This window comes from Hyaena hyaena, unplaced genomic scaffold (assembly GCF_003009895.1).
Source record: "Hyaena hyaena isolate Hyena2069 unplaced genomic scaffold, ASM300989v1 scaffold_308, whole genome shotgun sequence".
NCBI lineage: Eukaryota > Metazoa > Chordata > Mammalia > Carnivora > Hyaenidae > Hyaena > Hyaena hyaena.
This window is the reverse complement of record NW_024080942.1, coordinates 1,901,456-1,919,792: the sequence shown is the minus strand read 5'-3', so window position 1 is coordinate 1,919,792 and position 18,337 is coordinate 1,901,456. Positions and strand designations below refer to the sequence as shown.

The window sequence follows — 18,337 nt, the reverse complement described above, 5'->3', positions numbered from 1 at the left end:
GCTCTCAGTACTTGGCCTGGCTCATGCCCGCCAGCCGCATACGTACACACATGTCATTGCTCCGGCTCTGTGGTGGGTAGAGCCAGTCCCCTGGGGTCCTGTGTATCTCCTGTGGGTGCTTGCTCTCCCTTCCATTGCTGGAAAGGGGACATGAGGAGGGGCTTCCGGTTCCCCCCCCCCCCCGACCTGCACTACAGCCTGTCTGTCCCCTGCTCACCTGCTTCCCCTCTCTTCTGGCTTCTAAGTCCTGAAGCTCCGGATTCCGGGGCCCTTCCCAGGTGAGCAGTGACATCCCAACCCCCGCTGTCCGTCCACCTTGTTCCTCTGCTTGTGTGTCTGCCTGTCCAGCCCCACCTCCTACCATCCATCTTTCAGCCCATCTGTCCCCTGTGGTTGTCCACACACCTGCCTGTCCAGTCTCCCCAGGTCTCATCACAGCTGCTGTCACAGCCCTTGCCCCCCCACACCCCCCCTCGCCCCCCAGGATCCCCTCCTGGAGGCGCTGACCAGCCTTCTGCCCCACAGCGAGAAGGCCGTGCGGAGCAACCACTTTGAGCTGAGCCTGCGCACAGAGGCCACACAGGGGCTGGTGCTGTGGAGCGGCAAGGCCACAGAGCGGGCAGACTATGTCGCACTGGCCATTGTGGACGGGCGCCTGCAGCTGACCTATGACCTGGGCTCCCAGCCTGTGGTGCTGCGCTCCACCGTGCCGGTCAACACCAACCGCTGGTTGCGGGTCAGGGCACATAGGTCAGCGAGAAGCCCAGGGCACGCCAGGAATAGCGGCGGGTGGTGCCTGGACTTGCCCAGCCAGGGCGTGCCCAGTCACTTGTCGCTAGGGCACAGGTTTGAGGTGGGGGCAGGGCTAACTGCCTCACTCGAGGTCATTGCCGGTGATGGGGGGAGGGACAAGAACACACGGGAGAAGCAGTTATGGCCAAGGAACCCCTGATCTGAAAAGGGAGTCCGTGCTCTGCCCAGATGCTGTTTGGAGACCTAACATACGGTCTGAGCCTGGCCATCCCTTCTAGCAAAGTTTAACCCACATGAGACTCCCCTGCCCTAGCCACGAGGTGCCCTCCTTGGGATCAGTGCCACCCCATTCTGGCCCCCTGGGGTGATGGCAGTGGGCCTTGGGGCAGAGCTTCTGGTGAGAGGGATTTGGGGTTCAGAGTCTAGGGGTGGCAGGGTGTGTCCTGCAGAGCCACCTGATGGCCTCACCCCACCACACCCCCAGGGAACAAAGGGAAGGATCCCTCCAGGTGGGCAATGAGGCCCCTGTGACTGGCTCTTCCCCGCTGGGTGCCACGCAGCTCGACACAGATGGAGCCCTATGGCTGGGTGAGTATTTTGGGGGAGGCCAGGGGAGGGGTACCCAGGGGTGTCAGAATCTGAGGGAAGACCTCATCTCTTGGGGCTGGCGACCGAGAGTGCTCCCTGAGTCCCCTATCCAGGACAGCAGACCGACTGCCTGGGATAGTCCTGTCCCCTCCTGACTTAGGCCCTGTGCAATTATGGGCCAGGAGGCTGGAGAGATGCTCCAGCCTCCTGGCCACACGGTCCCCCCCGGGCACTGACAAGCCTTAGGTAGCTCACCTGGCCTCTTCAGTACCTGTGGGCCTGTCTGCTGGCTAGTGTCCCAGATTGCCCACCCATGAGTCACAACCAGGTGGCCTTTCTTCTGTCTTCCTGCAGGCGGCCTAGAGAAGCTGCCCATGGGCCAGGCCCTGCCCAAGGCCTACGGCACAGGCTTTGTGGGCTGCCTACGGGACGTAGTGGTGGGTCAGCGCCCACTGCACCTGCTGGAAGATGCCGTCACCAAGCCGGAGCTTCGGCCCTGTGCCGCCCCGTGAGACACACGCCACAGCCCACCACCCACCCTGCCATCATTATTTTCTATTTTTGTAAACTCATTGCTTTTTTGATATGGTTTTCTTGCCTATATGTTGGCCAGAGGGACTGCTGGACCGGCCTCCCTACCATCCGGACAGACAGGCTACAGAGACAAACTCTGTGTCGAGGGACCTGCACGGGGAGATGGTGCAGGCAGTGTGGAGGCCCGGACTCCAGCTGTAGTCTCAGGACACGCCTCTCCACCTCGGGCCCCCCCGGCCCGGTCCCTGGTGCCGTCCACCTGTGCCGGGCCTGTGTCCCCAGAGCAGGAAGGTGCTGCTGGGGCTTGAGGGGGGGCCCTTCCAAGGGGCCTTTCGAGGCTCCCACTTGAGCTGCTCCCGCCCCCGGCACGTGCTGTAGGCCGGGGCTCTCCTCGAGCGGGGACTGCCCCTCCCAGGCCTCCTGTGCCAATACTGTGACTTAGAAGCAATGTTACTGTCGGGGCTGTATATTGTACCCTTCCTCCCAGCTATGTCCACCAGTCCCAGAGTGCTGGAAAGCAGAGGCCAGGCCCAGGACTGGTCGAGGCACCTTGACACTTAGTTGGCCCTGCCTGTCCATCCAGCCACCCTGGACATAGCTGTGTCCCCTCCCTGATACCCCAGGTCCCAGGAGGAGTCCTGAGAGGGAGCAGGGCTGCTGTGTGATGTGGTTGGTGTCCACTGCCTGCTTGTTCGGGCAGCTGGCATCCCCCTCTCAAGGTTGGATGTTCGGGTTGGCCACCAACCTTTATGCATTGATTTTATTTGACACCTGCGGTGACAGGGCCATCGTTCTCCGGTCCTGGCCCAAGGGTGGCCGAGGACACCGCACAGCAAACCCCCTCTCTGGTTCTGGTGTGAGTAGTTGTCATTGTCCAAGAAGGACCAGGGGTCAGCCGAATGTCTGACCAAGGCCAAGGGGTGGGTGTAGAGGCAGCAGAATAAAACTGCAACATTACGCCGCATCCCACCTGACCCCCCCTCCCCTCTGTGGGGGTGGCAGCCCCAACACCCCCGCAGCAGGGACTGTGTCATGTTACTAACCCCAGTCTGTGTCTGTGTCGATCACCGTGAATTAAAGTCTGAACACTTTAAAAGAAGTGCTGGCATCTGTCCACACCAGACACCACGCCCGAGCGCGGCCTGGCCAGGTTATCACCCACCTGGCTGGCTCCTCTCCAGTGGCTTCTCATTCAACTTCATGGGACAGCACAGGCTTCAAGCTCTCTTAGGAGGCTCTGGATGAAGGGGAGGGCCCTGCACTGGGGAGTAGGTCTGGTTTTCGCAGAGTGCTCGTGGTTATGATGGGGCTGGGGCCCCTGGATGTGACACCTTGCAGACAGCAACGCCGTGTGTGTGTGTGTGTGTGTGTGTGTGTGTGTGTGCATATTTGCACACATCATGTACATGTGCATATCTGTGAGCACAGGCTGGGAAGGAGGGCTGTGAGGAGAGGGGGAGGGGAGGGGGAGGCGCAGGGCAGGTGGGGAGGGAGGAGGGCCTGAGGGGGCAGCCAGGGTCAGTGGGTGGGGCAGGCAGCCCTTTTCACTGGCTTAGGTGGGAGGGCAACGTAGGCCCTACTGAGAGACCCTAAGCAGGAAGCCTGAGACCCTTGGTCCCGTGGAGCTGTGAGCTGTGAAGGACCAGCCCCGCCTGCTGGGAGCGGCTAAAGAGCAACGGGGGAAGAGGGAGAGTTGAGTGGCCTTCCCTTGGGAACTCCTGACTTTTATTAAAGATAACTAAATGCTATCTTTTTGTTTTGTGTTAATAGAAAAAAGCCCAAAATGAATATAAGAAAATAAAAATACCCATGCACTCAAGATCCAGGTGGCCTGTTAGCCCTTGGGCAGTCACATTTTCTTCCATTATTCTTTGACCTTTTTGTTCAGGATATGTGTATGGAGTGGATACCGTGTGCCTATCACCTGTCAGGTACTGGGGGCGGAGGGGAGAACAGCCCTAAACCCCCAGTGCTGGGAGGGATAAGCAGGTGAGATGCAGGAAAGGAGGGTGGGACTAGCCTGGGGCTCTGTGGAAGGTCCAGGAGACCTGGGTGCTCAGACCCAGGCCTGAGGGTGAGCAAGTTGGTGGAGCAAGGGTGTGAAGGCCCGAGGTGGGGCGGGAGGCATCTGTACATCAGTGCAAGGACCCTGCGGCAGAAAGAGAAAGTGCAGGGCCAGCCCAGATGTCTGGAGGCCGCATGTGAAGGAAGAGAGGCCAACAGGCCAGCGGGTAGGAGAGGCGAAGATGGACAGGACAGAACCCGGGGCCTGGTCCTGGGGGGAGAGGACAGAACCGGGGGGCCTGGTCCCGGGGGGACAGGACAGAACCCGGGGGCCTGGTCCCGGGGGGAGAGGACAGAACCCGGGGGCCTGGTCCCGGGGGGACAGGACAGAACCCGGGGGCCTGGTCCCGGGGGGAGAGGACAGAACCAGGGGGCTCTGGTCCCGGGGGTCCTGGCCAAAACTGGCCAGGCTGGGGCTCTGCTGGCAGAGCTGCAGGGAGCTCCCGGTGGGGGCGGGGGTGAAGCCAGAGGTGCTCAGACCTCATGAGAAGGGTTCCGGCTGGGTGAGACAGTGCTGGGGCAGAAGCACTAATAAAGAGAAGAGGGGCGGGGCGCTTGGGTAGCTCAGTTGAGTATCTGACTCTTTTTAACTTTTTTTTTTTTTCTGAGAGAGAGCAGGGGAGGAGGAGAGAGAGAGACAGAGAGAGAGAGAGGGAGAGAGAGAGACAGAGAATCCCAAGCAGGCTCCACACTGTTCTCATGGTACTGGACGAGGGGCTCAGACTCACAAACCCTGAGATCATGACCTGAGCCATAATCAAAAGTTGGATACTTGACCAAATGAGCCTCGCAGGTGCCCCCAAGCATCTGACTCTTGATTTCAGCTCAGGTCATGATCCCAGGGTCATGGGATTGAGTCTCACATTGGGCTCTGTGCTAACAGCATGGAGCCTGCTTGAGATTCTCTCTCTTTCTTCCTCTGCCCTTCCCCCACATGTGCACACATGCTGTCTCTCTCTCTCTCTCAAAAAGAGAAGAGAGGGATTTTGGAGCAGAGTGGATAGGCCTGTGCTGTGCTGAGCAGGGGGTGGGGGGCAGGGGACCCTGATGAAGGCACTGGAGCACCTGGGGGGCACCACCCTGATTTCATGCGGAGGGGCTGGGCTTGAGGAGCTGAGAGCCACCTGAGTGGAGCCTAGGAAGCCATGTAGTACCAGGTAGAAGGGAGGCTGAACTGAAGTCTAGCACATAAGGGAGCAGGTGGGTTGCTCTGGAAGTCAAACGAGGGGCGACGAGGACTTCACACCAGGAGGTCAAGGAGAAGGTGGACCAGTGAGGCCGGGAAGACCCAGAGAGTCTGGGGGCTGATGCTTCCAGAAGGACGGGCTCTCGCGGTAACTGCTCCTGAGGGTCAGGACCCTCAGGTGGTTAGGTGCGGTGACCTGGGTGAGCGGAAGAGGAAGCATCGTAGCCAGAGCTGACCTGCTCTCTGCAGTGGTGGGTGGGGATCTAGGACCAGGGGTTGGAAGCTGCAGAAGGTTCCATGCCTTCGTGTGTGTAGCACTCCTTGAAAAGGTAGTAGGGGGGAGCTGAAGAGAAGAGGGTCCCAAGGTTCCAAAAGAGGGAACCTCAAGGTTGAGAGCCCAGATAAATTAGGGTGATCCTCCCCAGCGCCAGGCTTATGAAAGGTGGTTTGGCCAGTGGGGGCAGTAAACAGGCAGATGAGGGGCTGCTGTAGCAGAAGCAAAGGCCCTGAGGGAAGGGGTGTCGGCATCACTTAGGAGGTGAGGAGAGCGTGGGTGGCAGAGGTGGGGAGGAAGAGAGGGAAGCCACCTTTAGGTAGGAGGGTTGGGGGGATCTGGTTGTCGCACTGGGCCCAGCAACCCATCCTCTAGCTCCGAGTCGCCCCCCCCCACCACCTCCCCGTGAGGGAAGCGCAGCCCCTCCCCTCCATTAAGAAGGCAAAGCGGGAAAGGTCTGCGGGTTTTGGGACACGCGGGGGCCACGACTGATCCGCTGTTTATCAAGTTTACGGCCGCTGAGCAGAGGAGGCGGCCAGGCTGGGGGCCACTTGGACCCCGGCCGCCCGGCTCCCTCGCCCTCCGAGCCCGGGACCCCGCGTGAATCCCCTAGTTCTGCAGTTGGGCGCCCTCGAAAACTTTTGCTTTTATCCTAACTTCTCCCACGCGCGGAGAGACTTGTGGGCGCGGCGCCTTTAAGGAAGCTCAGGGACAGGGCTCCGCGTGGGCGGGGCCCCGGGGGCGGGGCTCCGGGGGGCGGGGCTATGGGGCGGGGCCTTCTTGAAGCGGCCCGAGGGCGCGGCCGCCTGGACCCCGCTTAGCGCCCGGCGCGGAGCAGACATGACCTCGCGCAGGTGAGCCAGGGACGCTAGGTGGCTTGACGCCGCGACCCCTGGAGATGTGCCTCGGGTCCGACGGGCACCGACGGGTAGCGGAGACGTGTGCCCAGGTCTGACCTCCTGCGCAGACCTCTCTCCACAGCCAGGGCTTGACGCCTGGGTCCCAGGCCCTTGAGGCTGGGCCTCACCCCGGCAAATGAGAGGATCCTTTCAAATGGGAGGGGAGGGGCTGAGCCTGGGTGGAGGTCAGAGGTGCCTAACCCTAGGGAACAGCATGCCCTGCAGGTGGGGAACAGTGGCTGGAGCCTAGAATGGGCAGCAGGTGTAGACTCTGCCCGTTCCAGGCTCCTTTTTGGCCGCCGGAGTCGTTTTCTGCCAGCTGGGGGCTACCTCTCCCCTAGGCCTGAAAGCCGGGGCGGTAGCACTGAGGGGCCCTGCAGGGTCTAGCTCCCCGGCTCTAGACCTGGTCCCTTGACCCCGCCTAACTGTGAGGACCAGCTCTCCCTGGACAGGCTTGTCTTTGCTCTAGACCCTCCCGGGGCCAGGCTTAGGGGGCAAGCTTCCTAGAAGGGATTCGAGAGCCTAGCAGCTTCCTGCCCCCATGGAGAGGGAAAATGGGAAATGTGACAGGAACTGGGCACTTCCTGCCCTTTCTGCTGGACCCCTGCTATCTGGATGTGTGCACACACGCGTGTGAGCTCACACTCTAGCATGCATGTGGGTGTCAGCGGGGGCCATACAGGTGTGAGACACATATCACCAGGGGCTGGGTGAGGCCAGGGGTCACAGGAGGGGTCATGCCAGGACCCTGAGTGACTCGCTAGATGAAGGAGGGCCTGGACAAGGTCTGGTCTTCAGCGTATGCGGGACCTGAGCAAGACCCTTAGCCCAAGGCGGAAGTCACTGCCTCCCCCCATCTCCCACCAGCAGCGCCTCAGTAATGAGGGTCCTGGGACCACTATGAGAGATGTGGTGAGGAAGCAGCCAGGCACAGTGGCCTCCATCAAGGTCATAGGCCTTCTTCGGCTCAGGAGTGGTGGAAATCGGTTGGATCTCAAGAACTTGTCAGCTCCAAAGCTCTGTGATAACAGCCCAAATTCCGGGAGGAGGAGGTTTTGAGGTCTGGTTGAAATGACCTCTCAGACTCACCTCACCCTCACTTTTAATTGTCCTCCAGGCAAGTCCTGGTGCTCAGAGAAGGCCATGTCTGTGTCACAGGCATGTGAGCTTGCTCCAGCCTGGGAAAGCCCCAAATAGGGCTCTGCCTGCCCTTGCCAACCCCTCTCTGCCCCACCCTGTGACGACCATCTGGATTGTCACTTCTCTGGCCCCTGGGCCCCTGCCCACACCCTTGTCAGGCCTGGGCAGGTCTGACTAAATCCCAAGTAAAATCTCTCCCCCTGTGCCCAGCTCCACCTCATGTCCCCTCCCATCGCCCTCTGGCGTGTAGATCAATGGGCACCTCCACCAGCTCTGCTCACTCAGGGGCCTCTGGCACCATGAGCATGGCTGGGTGCAGGTGCATTGGTACTGGTGCCTGGGAGGGGCTGGGTCCCGTGGTGGGCCTGCGACACCCCCTCAGGCTCACCCTCTGTTCCGGGAGTTGGAGAGGAAGGTGCATCTCTGGTTAAGTTAGTTCTACGTAGACAGGATGGGCCTTGGGTTAGTTTCCTCTTGGACCAGAAGGGTCAGAGTCTGAAGACTGGGAGCTGGGAGCAGGGAGATGGGGAAGGAGGCTGCCGGTGCCTGGCAGGAGACCACCCTGCAGGAGTGTCCAGCCCCCATATCATGTGTGTAGGTGTGTTGACAGGCCACTCGTGTGTCTTCCAGCACTGCAAGGTTGGAGCAAGGCCAGTCTGTTCAGGCTGATCCGTTAGGTGACATGGGCTGTCCCTGGGCTCCCGAGCACTGACTGGGTTCAGCTGGGCCTTCGGGAGCCATGCCATTAGACCTGTTGGGAGCCCAGTATGCCCCCCTTCCCTGGGCCTGCAAGGGCATGTCACCAGGACAGAGCTGAGTCACTGACCCATCACAGAGCAGGGAGCCCTTTGGCACAGAGGTGACCCTGGACCCTGGCGCTGAGAGGGTGTGGGAATCAGAACTGGGGACCTGTAGCCTCCCTACCTCCTCCCACCCCCTTGGGCGCAGCAGGCTCCACCTCCAGGCTTGGCTGGGGGGATGCGAGGCCCTGCCTCAGCCTGGCGTTCTGGAGGGCGGTGGCAAGAGCGGCCGCAGCCTCTCGGGACGCCCCACCCCTGGAGATTTCCACCTGATAGACCTAGCGGCAGTTTGTGGGGAGGAGAGGGCGATGGAAAGTGTGACTGAGAGTCCCTGAAAGGTCAACAAGGTGCCCTTCATCCGCTCTGTGGCCTTGATTCTGGGCTCCACCCTCTGCCCCTGTCCCCACACTGGGCATTGCCCATCTTGGACTGGGATCTGAGGCTGCTGTGGCCGGGGGGAGGAGGCATCTGGGCACAGGATGTGGTTCAGCAGAATAGGTGGCCCTGGGTGGAGGGGTGGCTGGAAGCTTTCTTCTGGGTTCCAGTTCCCCCCACCCCCCACAGTGTCTCCTCATGGGTCCAGGGACAGCACAAAGCCATTGCCCTTTTCCTGGTGGCCTCATCTCTCCCGCGATGGGCTCTGGAGGTCACCGTGTGGCGCCTCTTCTTCTAGGAAGCCTTCCCTGGCAGCCTCACCTGCTGGACCACTTGACCAAAAAAAATGCCCCCAGGTCTGGCTCCTCTACAAACCCAGGTCAGGGAGGGCTCAAAACACTAGGCTCAGAATGTGCCCAGGCAGTGCCAGATGGCGGTGTCCCCCATTCCCCCAGGGAAAGCAGGAGTGTTGCTCGGGCTGGGTGGCCCCAGGCAGCTTCCAGGCCTCTCTGAACCAACACGTGAACCCTGGGGAGCCATCAAAGTCAGAACCGAGCCTGCCCTCCACGAAGACAAGGGTGACACAAGAGCATGGATGTGGCAAGTGTCCTGTGTGGAAGGTGGGGCAGCAGTGGGGCTGCAGCACAGCGCAGACAATGTGAGCCATGCCCGGCAGGGGTGGTTGGCTCTGGGTGCTTTTGGAAGGTGGGAAAGAGAGCGCATGGGGCTGCGGGTTGATGACCTGAGCTGGGGGCTCCCTTCACTGAGTGAGGACCGTGTAAAAGAACAGGGGCATGTGAGCATGGCCGGGAGGTTTAAGTGTTGCAAATGTTAAAATAGAAATGTTGTTATGCTTCCAAATAGAGATGCCAAGGAGAGAAGTGTCTATGAGCCCAGGTGGGGCTGGGGGTGTAGACGGCACACAGATGTGTAGACACATGTAGGGAAAGGTGGGGAGCTCTGACATTGACAGGTCAGAAAAGGAAGGGCCCAGCAAGGGTCCTGGCCAGGGACGCAGAAAACCAAGGGGGAGCAGAGAACATGTTTCTAGAAGGAGGCATGGTGCCTGTGTCAGTCAAATGCTGTTGAGGAGAGACCTGCCCACAGGTCCCTGAGCCCGATGGGCACCCTGAGAGCTGGGGTCTCGTAGGGCTGGAGGCAGAGGGAAGCAGGTCTGTGCGGACTCAGGCAAGGACAGACAGTGGAGTGTGCACAGACCAGGACTTTCTGTGGCAGTGGAAGTACTTCCTACCTGCACTGTCAGCAGTCTCTGGAGCCACATGTGACCCACAGCAGTAAAATGTGGCTGAGGAGCCAGGTCTTGATTTTGTGGAATTTTAATTAATTTACATTCACATTTCACACACGCTGTGGGCTGCTGTGCTGGGCCCGCAGATACAAACTGTGCCCCCAGACGGCTCCTTGGAGGAGTGACAGCCACTGAAGGCAGGATAAAAGGCGGCTGATGGAAGAGAAGGGCCCGGAGGAAGAAGGGTCCAGGGTGGCTTTAGACACATGGTCTAATTTCCATTCTAGAAAAATCTCTACAGGGCAGAATCATCCTTGCTCCTATCTCTTGGGCCAGATCTAAACCTGGGCCAGAAATCCCTGCCCTAATAGAGGAAACAAAAGCTACTAGGGTTAAGAACACAGCAGTTATGACCTTGGACATGGGCTCATGCACAGCCCTCAGTGAGGGCCCTTCTTGCCTGTCCCCATTTCATGGCAGACCCTGTGAAGGACAGTCCCAGGGAGGCAGGGCAGGGAGTGAAGGCTGGGTTGCAGTCCTTCTTAGCCTCCCCCCCCCACCCCCCCGCCCACCAGTCCTTGACCAACACCTGCCTCAGTCTGTACCAGGTCCCACTGTTGGCAGAAGGAAGGCTGAGTTCCTGACCTGACCTGCAGCCTCCCTGGCCCTTCTCTCAAGTGTAGCCCATCCATCCACCTGCACCCCCACCATCCACTTATGTAGTCATTCACTTCTTAGTTCAAGTAAAGTCATTAATACCCAGCTACTGTTTTCACCTCTGGGATACAGCACTGCACAGAACAGTTTCTGCCCTCTGGAGCTTAAGTCTGTAAGTGGGAGATAGACAGTAACCCAGTAAATATATGTCAAGGAGGTGACAAATACTATGAAGAAAAATAAAGTAGAATAAGGGATAAAGAATGAGAAATGAGAGGCACCTCTCAGCCATATGAATGTGGGCCAGGGGAGCAGAGAACAGCTAAGGCCCTGTGGTGAATAACCTCAAGTGAGCGAGGAGCTAGGGCTGGGGAGAGTGGTCGGGGTGGAGGGTGGACGTGAGCCTCTAGGCTGTGCTCTTGTTCTGGGGCGGGGGACAGGGGCGGTTGGGGGGGCTCAGTGACTAACACGTTGTGGCTACAGGAGTGCCCCGTGGGAGAAGGTGGTAGCCAGCATCACACCAGAAGGGATGGAGCTGCAGGGTCTGTTGAAGGGCCGTGAGGGCAGGTAGGAAGCCCGGGGTGACACTGGGGCACCCCAAGTGCCTTTGGCCTATAGCTGGGATGCCATGGCAAGGCCAGAGGGATCAGACACAGAGTTCAAGGTGAGGTTCCTAATGGTGGCTGTGTGCGGGTGCGGGAGGGTATCTGTCCCACGCCACGCCCAGCTGCAGGGAGCTGCTCATCTGTGTCCCCAGGACCCCGTTGCCCCACCTCCTTCCCTGAGGCCTGTGGTCATTACCCACAGCAGGTTTTGAGCCTGGGGGCCCAAACAGGCACCATGCGTGAAGGTTGGATGGGGGCCAGGATTTCAGGGGGCCCAGAGTGTACTCAGGGTCACCCCAGCTCTCTGGGATCACCAGCCTGTGGTCCTCATTCTAGGTGGTTTCACCCCAACATCAGCGGAGTTGAGGCAGAGAGGCTGCTAATGTCCAGGGGCCAGCATGGGAGCTTCCTGGCAAGGCCCAGCAGGAGCTGCCCAGGGGGCTTCACACTGTCTGTCAGGTGGGTGAAGGTGGGTAGGTGCTGCAGCCACATGTGAACAGGCCTGAGGCTCCAGGAGGCCTCAGTGATCTGAACACCCTCAGCAGGGGGACAGGTGGGGATCAGTCTCCCCTCTCTTCCCAGAGGGGCGTTGGGCATCATCCTGGGCAGTGAGGCTTCCTGCTGGGAGCTGGACATCCAAGAATCTGGGTTTTGTCGGGGGTGGGGGTGGGGGGTGGGGAGCCAGCGGTTTGGCAAGGGTGGGTGGAAGTCTGGCATTCCTGACCAGACGGCTTCTGAGCAGGAGGGAGTCATCTAGAAGGGCCCAGTGAGGTGGACTGGACCTCCCTCCTGCCTTCTGAGGGGCCTGGTGTGCTGGACAGGGGGCCTCAATGGCCGTGATTATGATCCCATGTCCTGGGGATGCTCTCCACTGCTGCCCGCAGGGGGCTTGGCTGGGGGAGGAAGGGGAAAGGGCTGCAACCAGCAGAGTGGTGATCTGGGAAGGGGGCTTCCAAAAGGTCTCTAGATCTTTCCAGTTTCTCTGCTAATCCTGAGGCAGCAGGCGTCATGAGGCCAGCCCTCCGGATGGACTTCTTTCACCCTGGAGAGACTGAGCTTCTCCCCTGGGGTTTCACTGGTAGCATTGCATGCTGTGACCCTGGGGAAGCTATCTTGAGGGCCCTGTTCCCAGTCAGCTGGAGCCCCCAGGCAGGTGGTCTGGGGTGAGGCAGAGCCCCTCATGGAGGGCTGCTTCAGCCTGTGCCTCCAGGCCAAGGGAGAATCAGGCCTGTGGTCTACAAGCCCAGTCCTGACTGCACGGTGGGCAGGAGGCAGCAGGGGCCGGGTGCCCACCACCCCGGGGTGGGGCCCTCATACTAGCTGGCCCAGAGAGGCCTGTCCTTGGCTGGTTGGTGGGAGCAGAACCCCCCCCCCCCAAAACACACACACACACACACAACAGTGACTGGTGCAGCCGCCCTTCCAGGCGCCATGACGTGGTGACACACATCAAGATCCAAAACACAGGCGACTACTACGACCTCTACGGAGGGGAGAAGTTTGCAACGCTGGCCGAACTGGTGCAGCACTACACGGGCCAGCACAGGGGGCTGCTCCGCGAGCGTAGTGGGGCCCCCGTTGAGCTCCGGCACCCACTGGGCTGCCAGGACCCCATATCGGAGCGGTGAGCAGAAGGCATCTGCGTGTTTGTAAGCGTCTGTGTGTCCGAGGGGTGCGGGGTCTGCTGGGCATGGCCCTGGGTGTCCTCTGCCCTCTGTGGCTCAGGCTCGGACCTGGGCAAGGCTGCAGCAACGTTGAGGGAGTGTCCTCACGCACCCCTCCCCTGGGGTGCTGGGCCTCATTTCCTCTAGGTCCCGGGCACTCGCTGCAGGGGTGACAGCGTACAGCACGAACTCTGTAGCCAGCCTTATACCTTCCCTCTGACTGGTGACTCCAGTGAGCAGTTTCCTCCAGCCTCAGTTTCCGTGCCTGCACTGCTGAGGCCCGCAGAAGCTGCACCTGCTAGGGAGGGGGCATGGAGCTGGTCTGGGAGGGTGGCCCTGCCCCTCCCTGCTGGGGACCAGGCTGCCACCTGGTGGCCACCCTGGGGCCTGCAGAGCCCACTTGTCTTGACTCCCGCCCTTCCTAGGCAGGGGGAGAGTCGGAGAGTTGGGCAGGTGTACTGTCTGGGCCCTTGACGTCTGGGTGCGTCTGTCTGTCTGTCCCTGTGTCTGTGTCTTGGCTTGGAGCCTTCTGGATGCATGTGGGTCTTTGTCCCCTCACCTGGCCAGGCCATGGCCTCCAGTCTCACCTGTGTTCCTTCCCACGTCCACCACCCTGGGCCAGGTGGTACCACGGCCACCTGTCTGGAAAGGAGGCCGAGCAGCTGCTGATGGAAAAAGGACGTCCGGGCACCTTCCTGGTGCGGGAGAGTCAGAGCAAACCTGGGGACTTTGTGCTGTCGGTGCTCACGCAGCAGCTGGACAAGGCAGACCGCCGGCCGCGGGTCACACACATCATGATCCGCTTCCAGGTGGGAGGTGGCAGCAGGGGTGGGGTAAGGGTGTGACTCGGGAGGCGGGCAGTGGTCAGGCCCCTCTTGCCGCCCCTACAGCCGGACGGGATGTATGATGTGGGCGGCGGGGAACGCTTCGACACGCTCAGAGACCTGGTGGAGCGCTACAGGAAGAACCCCCTGGTGGAGAAGTCGGGGCTTGTGGTGCACCTGAAGCAGGTATGCCCTTAGTGCAGGGCCCCGAGGATCCAGAGTGAGCTTCACCACTGGGGTGGGGAGGGCCCAAGGGGCACTGGCACCCAGGAAAGAGGTTGGCAGTGCTGAGGGCAGGGTGGCCACGGGAAAGCATATGGGCCAGAGCAGCTGCCCCTGCTGGAGGGCTCCCGGGGGGCCGCTGGACCCTGCTAAGCTTGGACACAGGCCTCTCCATGCCAGCCCCTCAAGGCCACGAGGATCAATGCTGCAAGCATCGAGAGCCGAGTACAGGAGCTCAGCAGGGCCACTGATGCCAGCGAGAAGGCCAAGCAGGGCTTCTGGGAAGAGTTTGAGGTGCCCGCCCCTCCCCCACTGCCCACTCTCCCACGACTCCCGTCCTTTGGGGCTGGGGCGAGGGCCAGCAGAGGGGTGTGGCTTGGGGGAGGTGGATCAGTCACTGAAGGCTCTGGGGAAGGGTGGCACAATGGGATGACGCCTCTGCCCCCCGCCCCCCACCTCCAGATGCTGCAGCAGCAGGAATGCCGACTCCTGTATCCCCGGAAGGAGGGACAGCGGCCGGAGAACAAACCCAAGAATCGCTACAAGAACATCCTTCCGTGTGAGGGCCAAGGGTGGGGGCTATGCTGGGGGCCAGGGCTCTATCCATTACACGTGGGGCCCATCCGGCAAGGATGTCAGGCTGAGACAGGGCGTCACTTCCCACCACTGGTGTGACATTCCCTTTTGCACACTCGGGGCTCCTTCCTCCCTCATCTCGCTCACCATGGGGCCAGCAGGCAAGGAGGCGGGTGGAGTCCCCTCCTTCCCTCTGGAGATCTGAGCAGCATCTCCCCCTCCCCAGTTGATACCACCCGTGTCACCCTGCATGACGTGGACGACGGTGTGCCTGGAGCCAACTACATCAACGCCAACTACATCAGGGTGGGTGTGCAAGAGACAGGTGTGCGTGGCCAGCCGTATGTGTGGTCTAGCGTGGATCTGACAGGACCTCTTGAGCTGTGCCTGGACACACCAGTCACCCCATCCCCCTATCATGAACCTGGAACTCCTTCTGGCAGGCCCAGGAAGACCCAGGTGCCCCAGCAGTCCAGGGGCCCAGACAGGACAGTAGACATTGTTGGAGAGGGACTGTGGTGGTTTCCAAGGGGTCCTCAGAGTGGGCTGGACCGAATAGTGGTCCTAAGCTCCTCCCTCACCTAGGGCAGTGAGGTGACACACTGAGTGTCTCAGCCTGTCTGTGAGCTACTTTGCACATTATTTGCATAGACTTGCACTGTCCTCTGACACTTTGAGTCCTGGAACCTGCACACACCCAGCCCCCCTCCCCTTACAGAGTGATCCAGAAGAGAAGCCAGGCCATGGACTGGGCAAGGTATATATTGCTACCCAGGGCTGTCTGCAGACCACAGTGGCTGCCTTCTGGGCGATGGTGCACCAGGAGAACACACGTGTCATTGTCATGGCCACAAGAGAGGTGGAGCGAGGCCGGGTATGAGCTTGGGTTTGACAGCCCCGTCCCCACCATATGTTCATGTGGACTTGTGCTGGTGGCTGGCCCATCCTTTCTTCTCCTTCAGCCTTTGGGAAGCTGAGGGGTGTGGGGGAGAACTCTGGAGAGCGCCTGTGTATGCAGCTGCATGCACGGGTCCCCACAGGGCACAGGGGCAAGGGTGCTGGTGGTCTTCCAGCACAGCTGATGCGACGCGCCCTCCCTCCCAGAACAAATGCTTCCGATATTGGCCAGAGCTGCGTGGCAGCCAAGAATATGGCCGTGTGAGCGTCTGCAACTTGGCTGAGTACCAGGCCCAGGGCTACTGTGTGCGGGAACTGCAGGTGTGGCGGCCAGACCAGGTGAGCCTAGAGGGCCACAGACATGCAGGGCCAGAGTCACAGTGGTCAGGAGGTCCCCAGGTCTGCGCTGGGGATGAGCCCTGTGCTGGGAGAAAACCCACCCACCCACGTGGCTCTACCCAATCCCATTGGCCTTGGTGGTATCCAGGTCCCTCAACCCGTGGGCATAGTCCAGGCCTGGGCTCCACTGGGCAGCTTTCACAGGCAGGCCACATTCTCAACCTTAGGCCCCTGGTACTAGGGGCCTGGCTCCAGGGTAGCCTCACACCCACATGGCCTCTCCCTCCCTAGTCTCTCCCTGGGCCAACTCAGCAGGCTCAGTGTGCTTCATATGCCAGTGGTGCCTATTTCTGTGTCAGGCACAGATCCTTTCCTGTGCCCTATCCCCACCCCATCCCTTTGGTTCTTCCAAATGGGGGCCATTGTCCCTGAAACCTGCTCCCTCACCTCATCACTCCCTCTTCCTTTCCTAGAGGCCTGAGCCTCCTGGGACAATCTGATGGGCCCCAAGCCCTGAATCCCATATTTCCCTCCCACCTCCTTATGCTCGGCCTTGACCCTGCTGGTCACTCCTTATGGCAAACCCTGCCTCCTCCCAGCTCATGCCCTGTGCCCCCCCCCCACCCCGGGGGTGCGGGGTCACAGCAGTGCCATCTGACCCTGTGGCCTAGCCCCACCTGGGAGCTCCTCAGACTGGCCTGGCCCACGCTCACCAGCCCGCCCCGCCCAGGAGGAGCCACCGCGCGTAGTGAGGCACTACCAGTACTTCAGCTGGCCAGACCACGGGGTCCCTGCTGAGCCGGCCGGTGTCCTCGGCTTCCTGGAAGAAGTGAATAGGGCGCAGAGCAGCACGCCGGGGGCCGGACCCATGGTGGTGCACTGCAGGTGCGATCCGGGGCGGAGTGGGCGGGCAGTGCGGGTGCAACCCGAGGCGGGGCCGCGGCCCCTCCCCTAAACTCGCCACGGGCCTCCTGGTCCATCCGACAGCGCCGGCATCGGACGCACTGGCACCATCATCGTGATCGACATCCTGGTAGACGTCATCCGCAGGCAGGGTGAGCGGCCCCGGCCCCTCCCCGCAGGCCCGCCCCTCCCAGCTGCGCCTCTGCCTCCGCGGTGCCGGGCTCCCGCCTCCGGCCCGGTCCGGCCCCGCCTCAGCCCCCCGCTTCCCCCTCCCCTGCCCCTGTTCCGCCCTGAGCGCTCTCGTGCCCAGGTCTGGACTGCGACATCGATGTGCCCAAGACGATCCAGCTGCTGCGGCAGCAGCGCTCGGGGATGGTGCAGACCGAGGCGCAGTATAAATTCGTGTACCTGGCGCTGCAGCGGTACATCCAGGGCGAACAGCTGCGTCTGCGCGAGCAGGTGGGGGCGGGGCCAGGCGGGGGCGGGGCCTGGGCGGGGGCGGGGCCAGGAGGGGGCGTGAGCAGGTGGGGGGCGGGGCCAGGCGGGGGCGGGGCCAGGCGGGGGCGGGGCCTGGGCGGACGGCACGTTGGTGACCGGCGGGTCTCGCCTCCCACCCCACCCCCGACCCCCGCCTCCCAGCGCCAGCCGTCCGAAGAGCACGACTATCTGAACGTGGGCGTCGCGTCCGCAGACCCCGGCCGCAGCCCTGGACCCGCATCGTCTCGGGCACCGGCGGCGTGAGTGGGGCCGTCAGGGAGCGGGACCCGGCCAGGGTCCCGGGGTGCGAGCCGGACAGCGTCTTCTCCGGGAGTGGGCAGTCCCGGGGGGGGCGGGGTCCCCCGCGCGCCGGCCTAACCCTGTCTACACCCGCAGGACCCCGGAGGGCCCCGGCGGCAGCGTCTACGAGAACGTGCGGGGCCTCGGGCGGTGAAGGGCTTCGCGCGCCCCTGGGAGGGCCTGGAGCTGCGCTGGAGGCTAGGAGCCAGCGTTCCTCAAAACGGCTGTGTTTAGCGCTGTACAGACTGGAGCTTATCCCTGAGGGCCGGGGGAGGGGTCCAGGAACCCTCAGACCCCCCCTGCCCAGGCCTGGATGCCTAGAAACGGGGAGGGGCAGTTGGGAGTGCCCCTGCCCTTTCTGGGGCTCCCAGGTGCGGGAAGAGGGGGAGGCAGGGCTTCAGGGCGGAGGTTTGTCGCTCACTGGGCGGCCACCAGTCACCACCTGCACAACATAGTGACCAGTGTGACCCCATGTGTGCCGCGTTTGAGTGTCTGCCTGTATGTGTGACACGAGTGACCGATGAGCAGGTTGGCCAGTCTGTGCTTGACCTGACTGTAGCCACCAGTGTGTGTCTGGCTCCGCGCATCCTGAGCATCCCCCCAACCTCCCGCTTCAGAGCTGGTCTTCAGCTGGACCCACAGCACAGGCTACATGTGGATAAATGCCTATTTAATTAGGGAATGTGCAAAATGCCCATGTGAGTGCGTGTGCACCATCATGTGCCTGGGGAGGCTCTCATGTGTGCATGACTGGTGTGTGTGTGATGGGTGTGATGTCGCTGGCATGTAGTCTGTGGTCACACCCTCCCATCTCGGAAGGCTCTGTGGCTTTGTGGTATTTTCAATAAAATGGCTCATTCTCAGTTCTGTGTCTTTGCTGGGGTCTGGGGCCCAGCTTCTCGAGGGTCTCCCTGAGCACCCTCCCTATCCCAGCCCAGCCGGAAACCCAGCTGGTTGGAACAGGAAGTACTGGGCTCTGGGGTGTGGGGTGAGGAGTCTGAGGCCTGGCGA

General features: G+C 61.4%; 2 protein-coding genes across 3 annotated transcripts in view; both read left to right on the top strand.

Annotated features, from left to right (window-relative positions):
* AGRN (agrin) overlaps positions 1 to 2,974 on the top strand; it is a 33,999-nt gene extending 31,025 nt beyond the window's left edge. For both annotated transcript variants that reach the window (XM_039248395.1, XM_039248394.1), the window contains exons 34-36: positions 526 to 750; positions 1,238 to 1,341; positions 1,696 to 2,974. In XM_039248395.1, the coding sequence (XP_039104326.1) occupies positions 526 to 750; positions 1,238 to 1,341; positions 1,696 to 1,853 (487 nt within the window). In that variant the 3' untranslated portion in view covers positions 1,854 to 2,974. The remainder of the gene's footprint in view (positions 1 to 525; positions 751 to 1,237; positions 1,342 to 1,695) is intronic.
* A 3,227-nt stretch (positions 2,975 to 6,201) lies between these two features.
* On the top strand, positions 6,202 to 18,189 carry LOC120242567 (tyrosine-protein phosphatase non-receptor type 11-like). Its single transcript, XM_039248406.1, has 15 exons — positions 6,202 to 6,253; positions 11,461 to 11,583; positions 12,551 to 12,748; positions 13,411 to 13,597; positions 13,679 to 13,798; positions 14,015 to 14,128; positions 14,297 to 14,393; positions 14,637 to 14,716; positions 15,129 to 15,284; positions 15,515 to 15,646; positions 16,377 to 16,531; positions 16,634 to 16,701; positions 16,860 to 17,008; positions 17,189 to 17,286; positions 17,423 to 18,189. Exons 1-15 carry the CDS (start codon positions 6,240 to 6,242, stop codon positions 17,478 to 17,480), a joined length of 1,749 nt encoding a protein of 582 aa, XP_039104337.1. The 5' UTR covers positions 6,202 to 6,239; the 3' UTR covers positions 17,481 to 18,189.
* Positions 18,190 to 18,337: the final 148 nt, after the last annotated feature.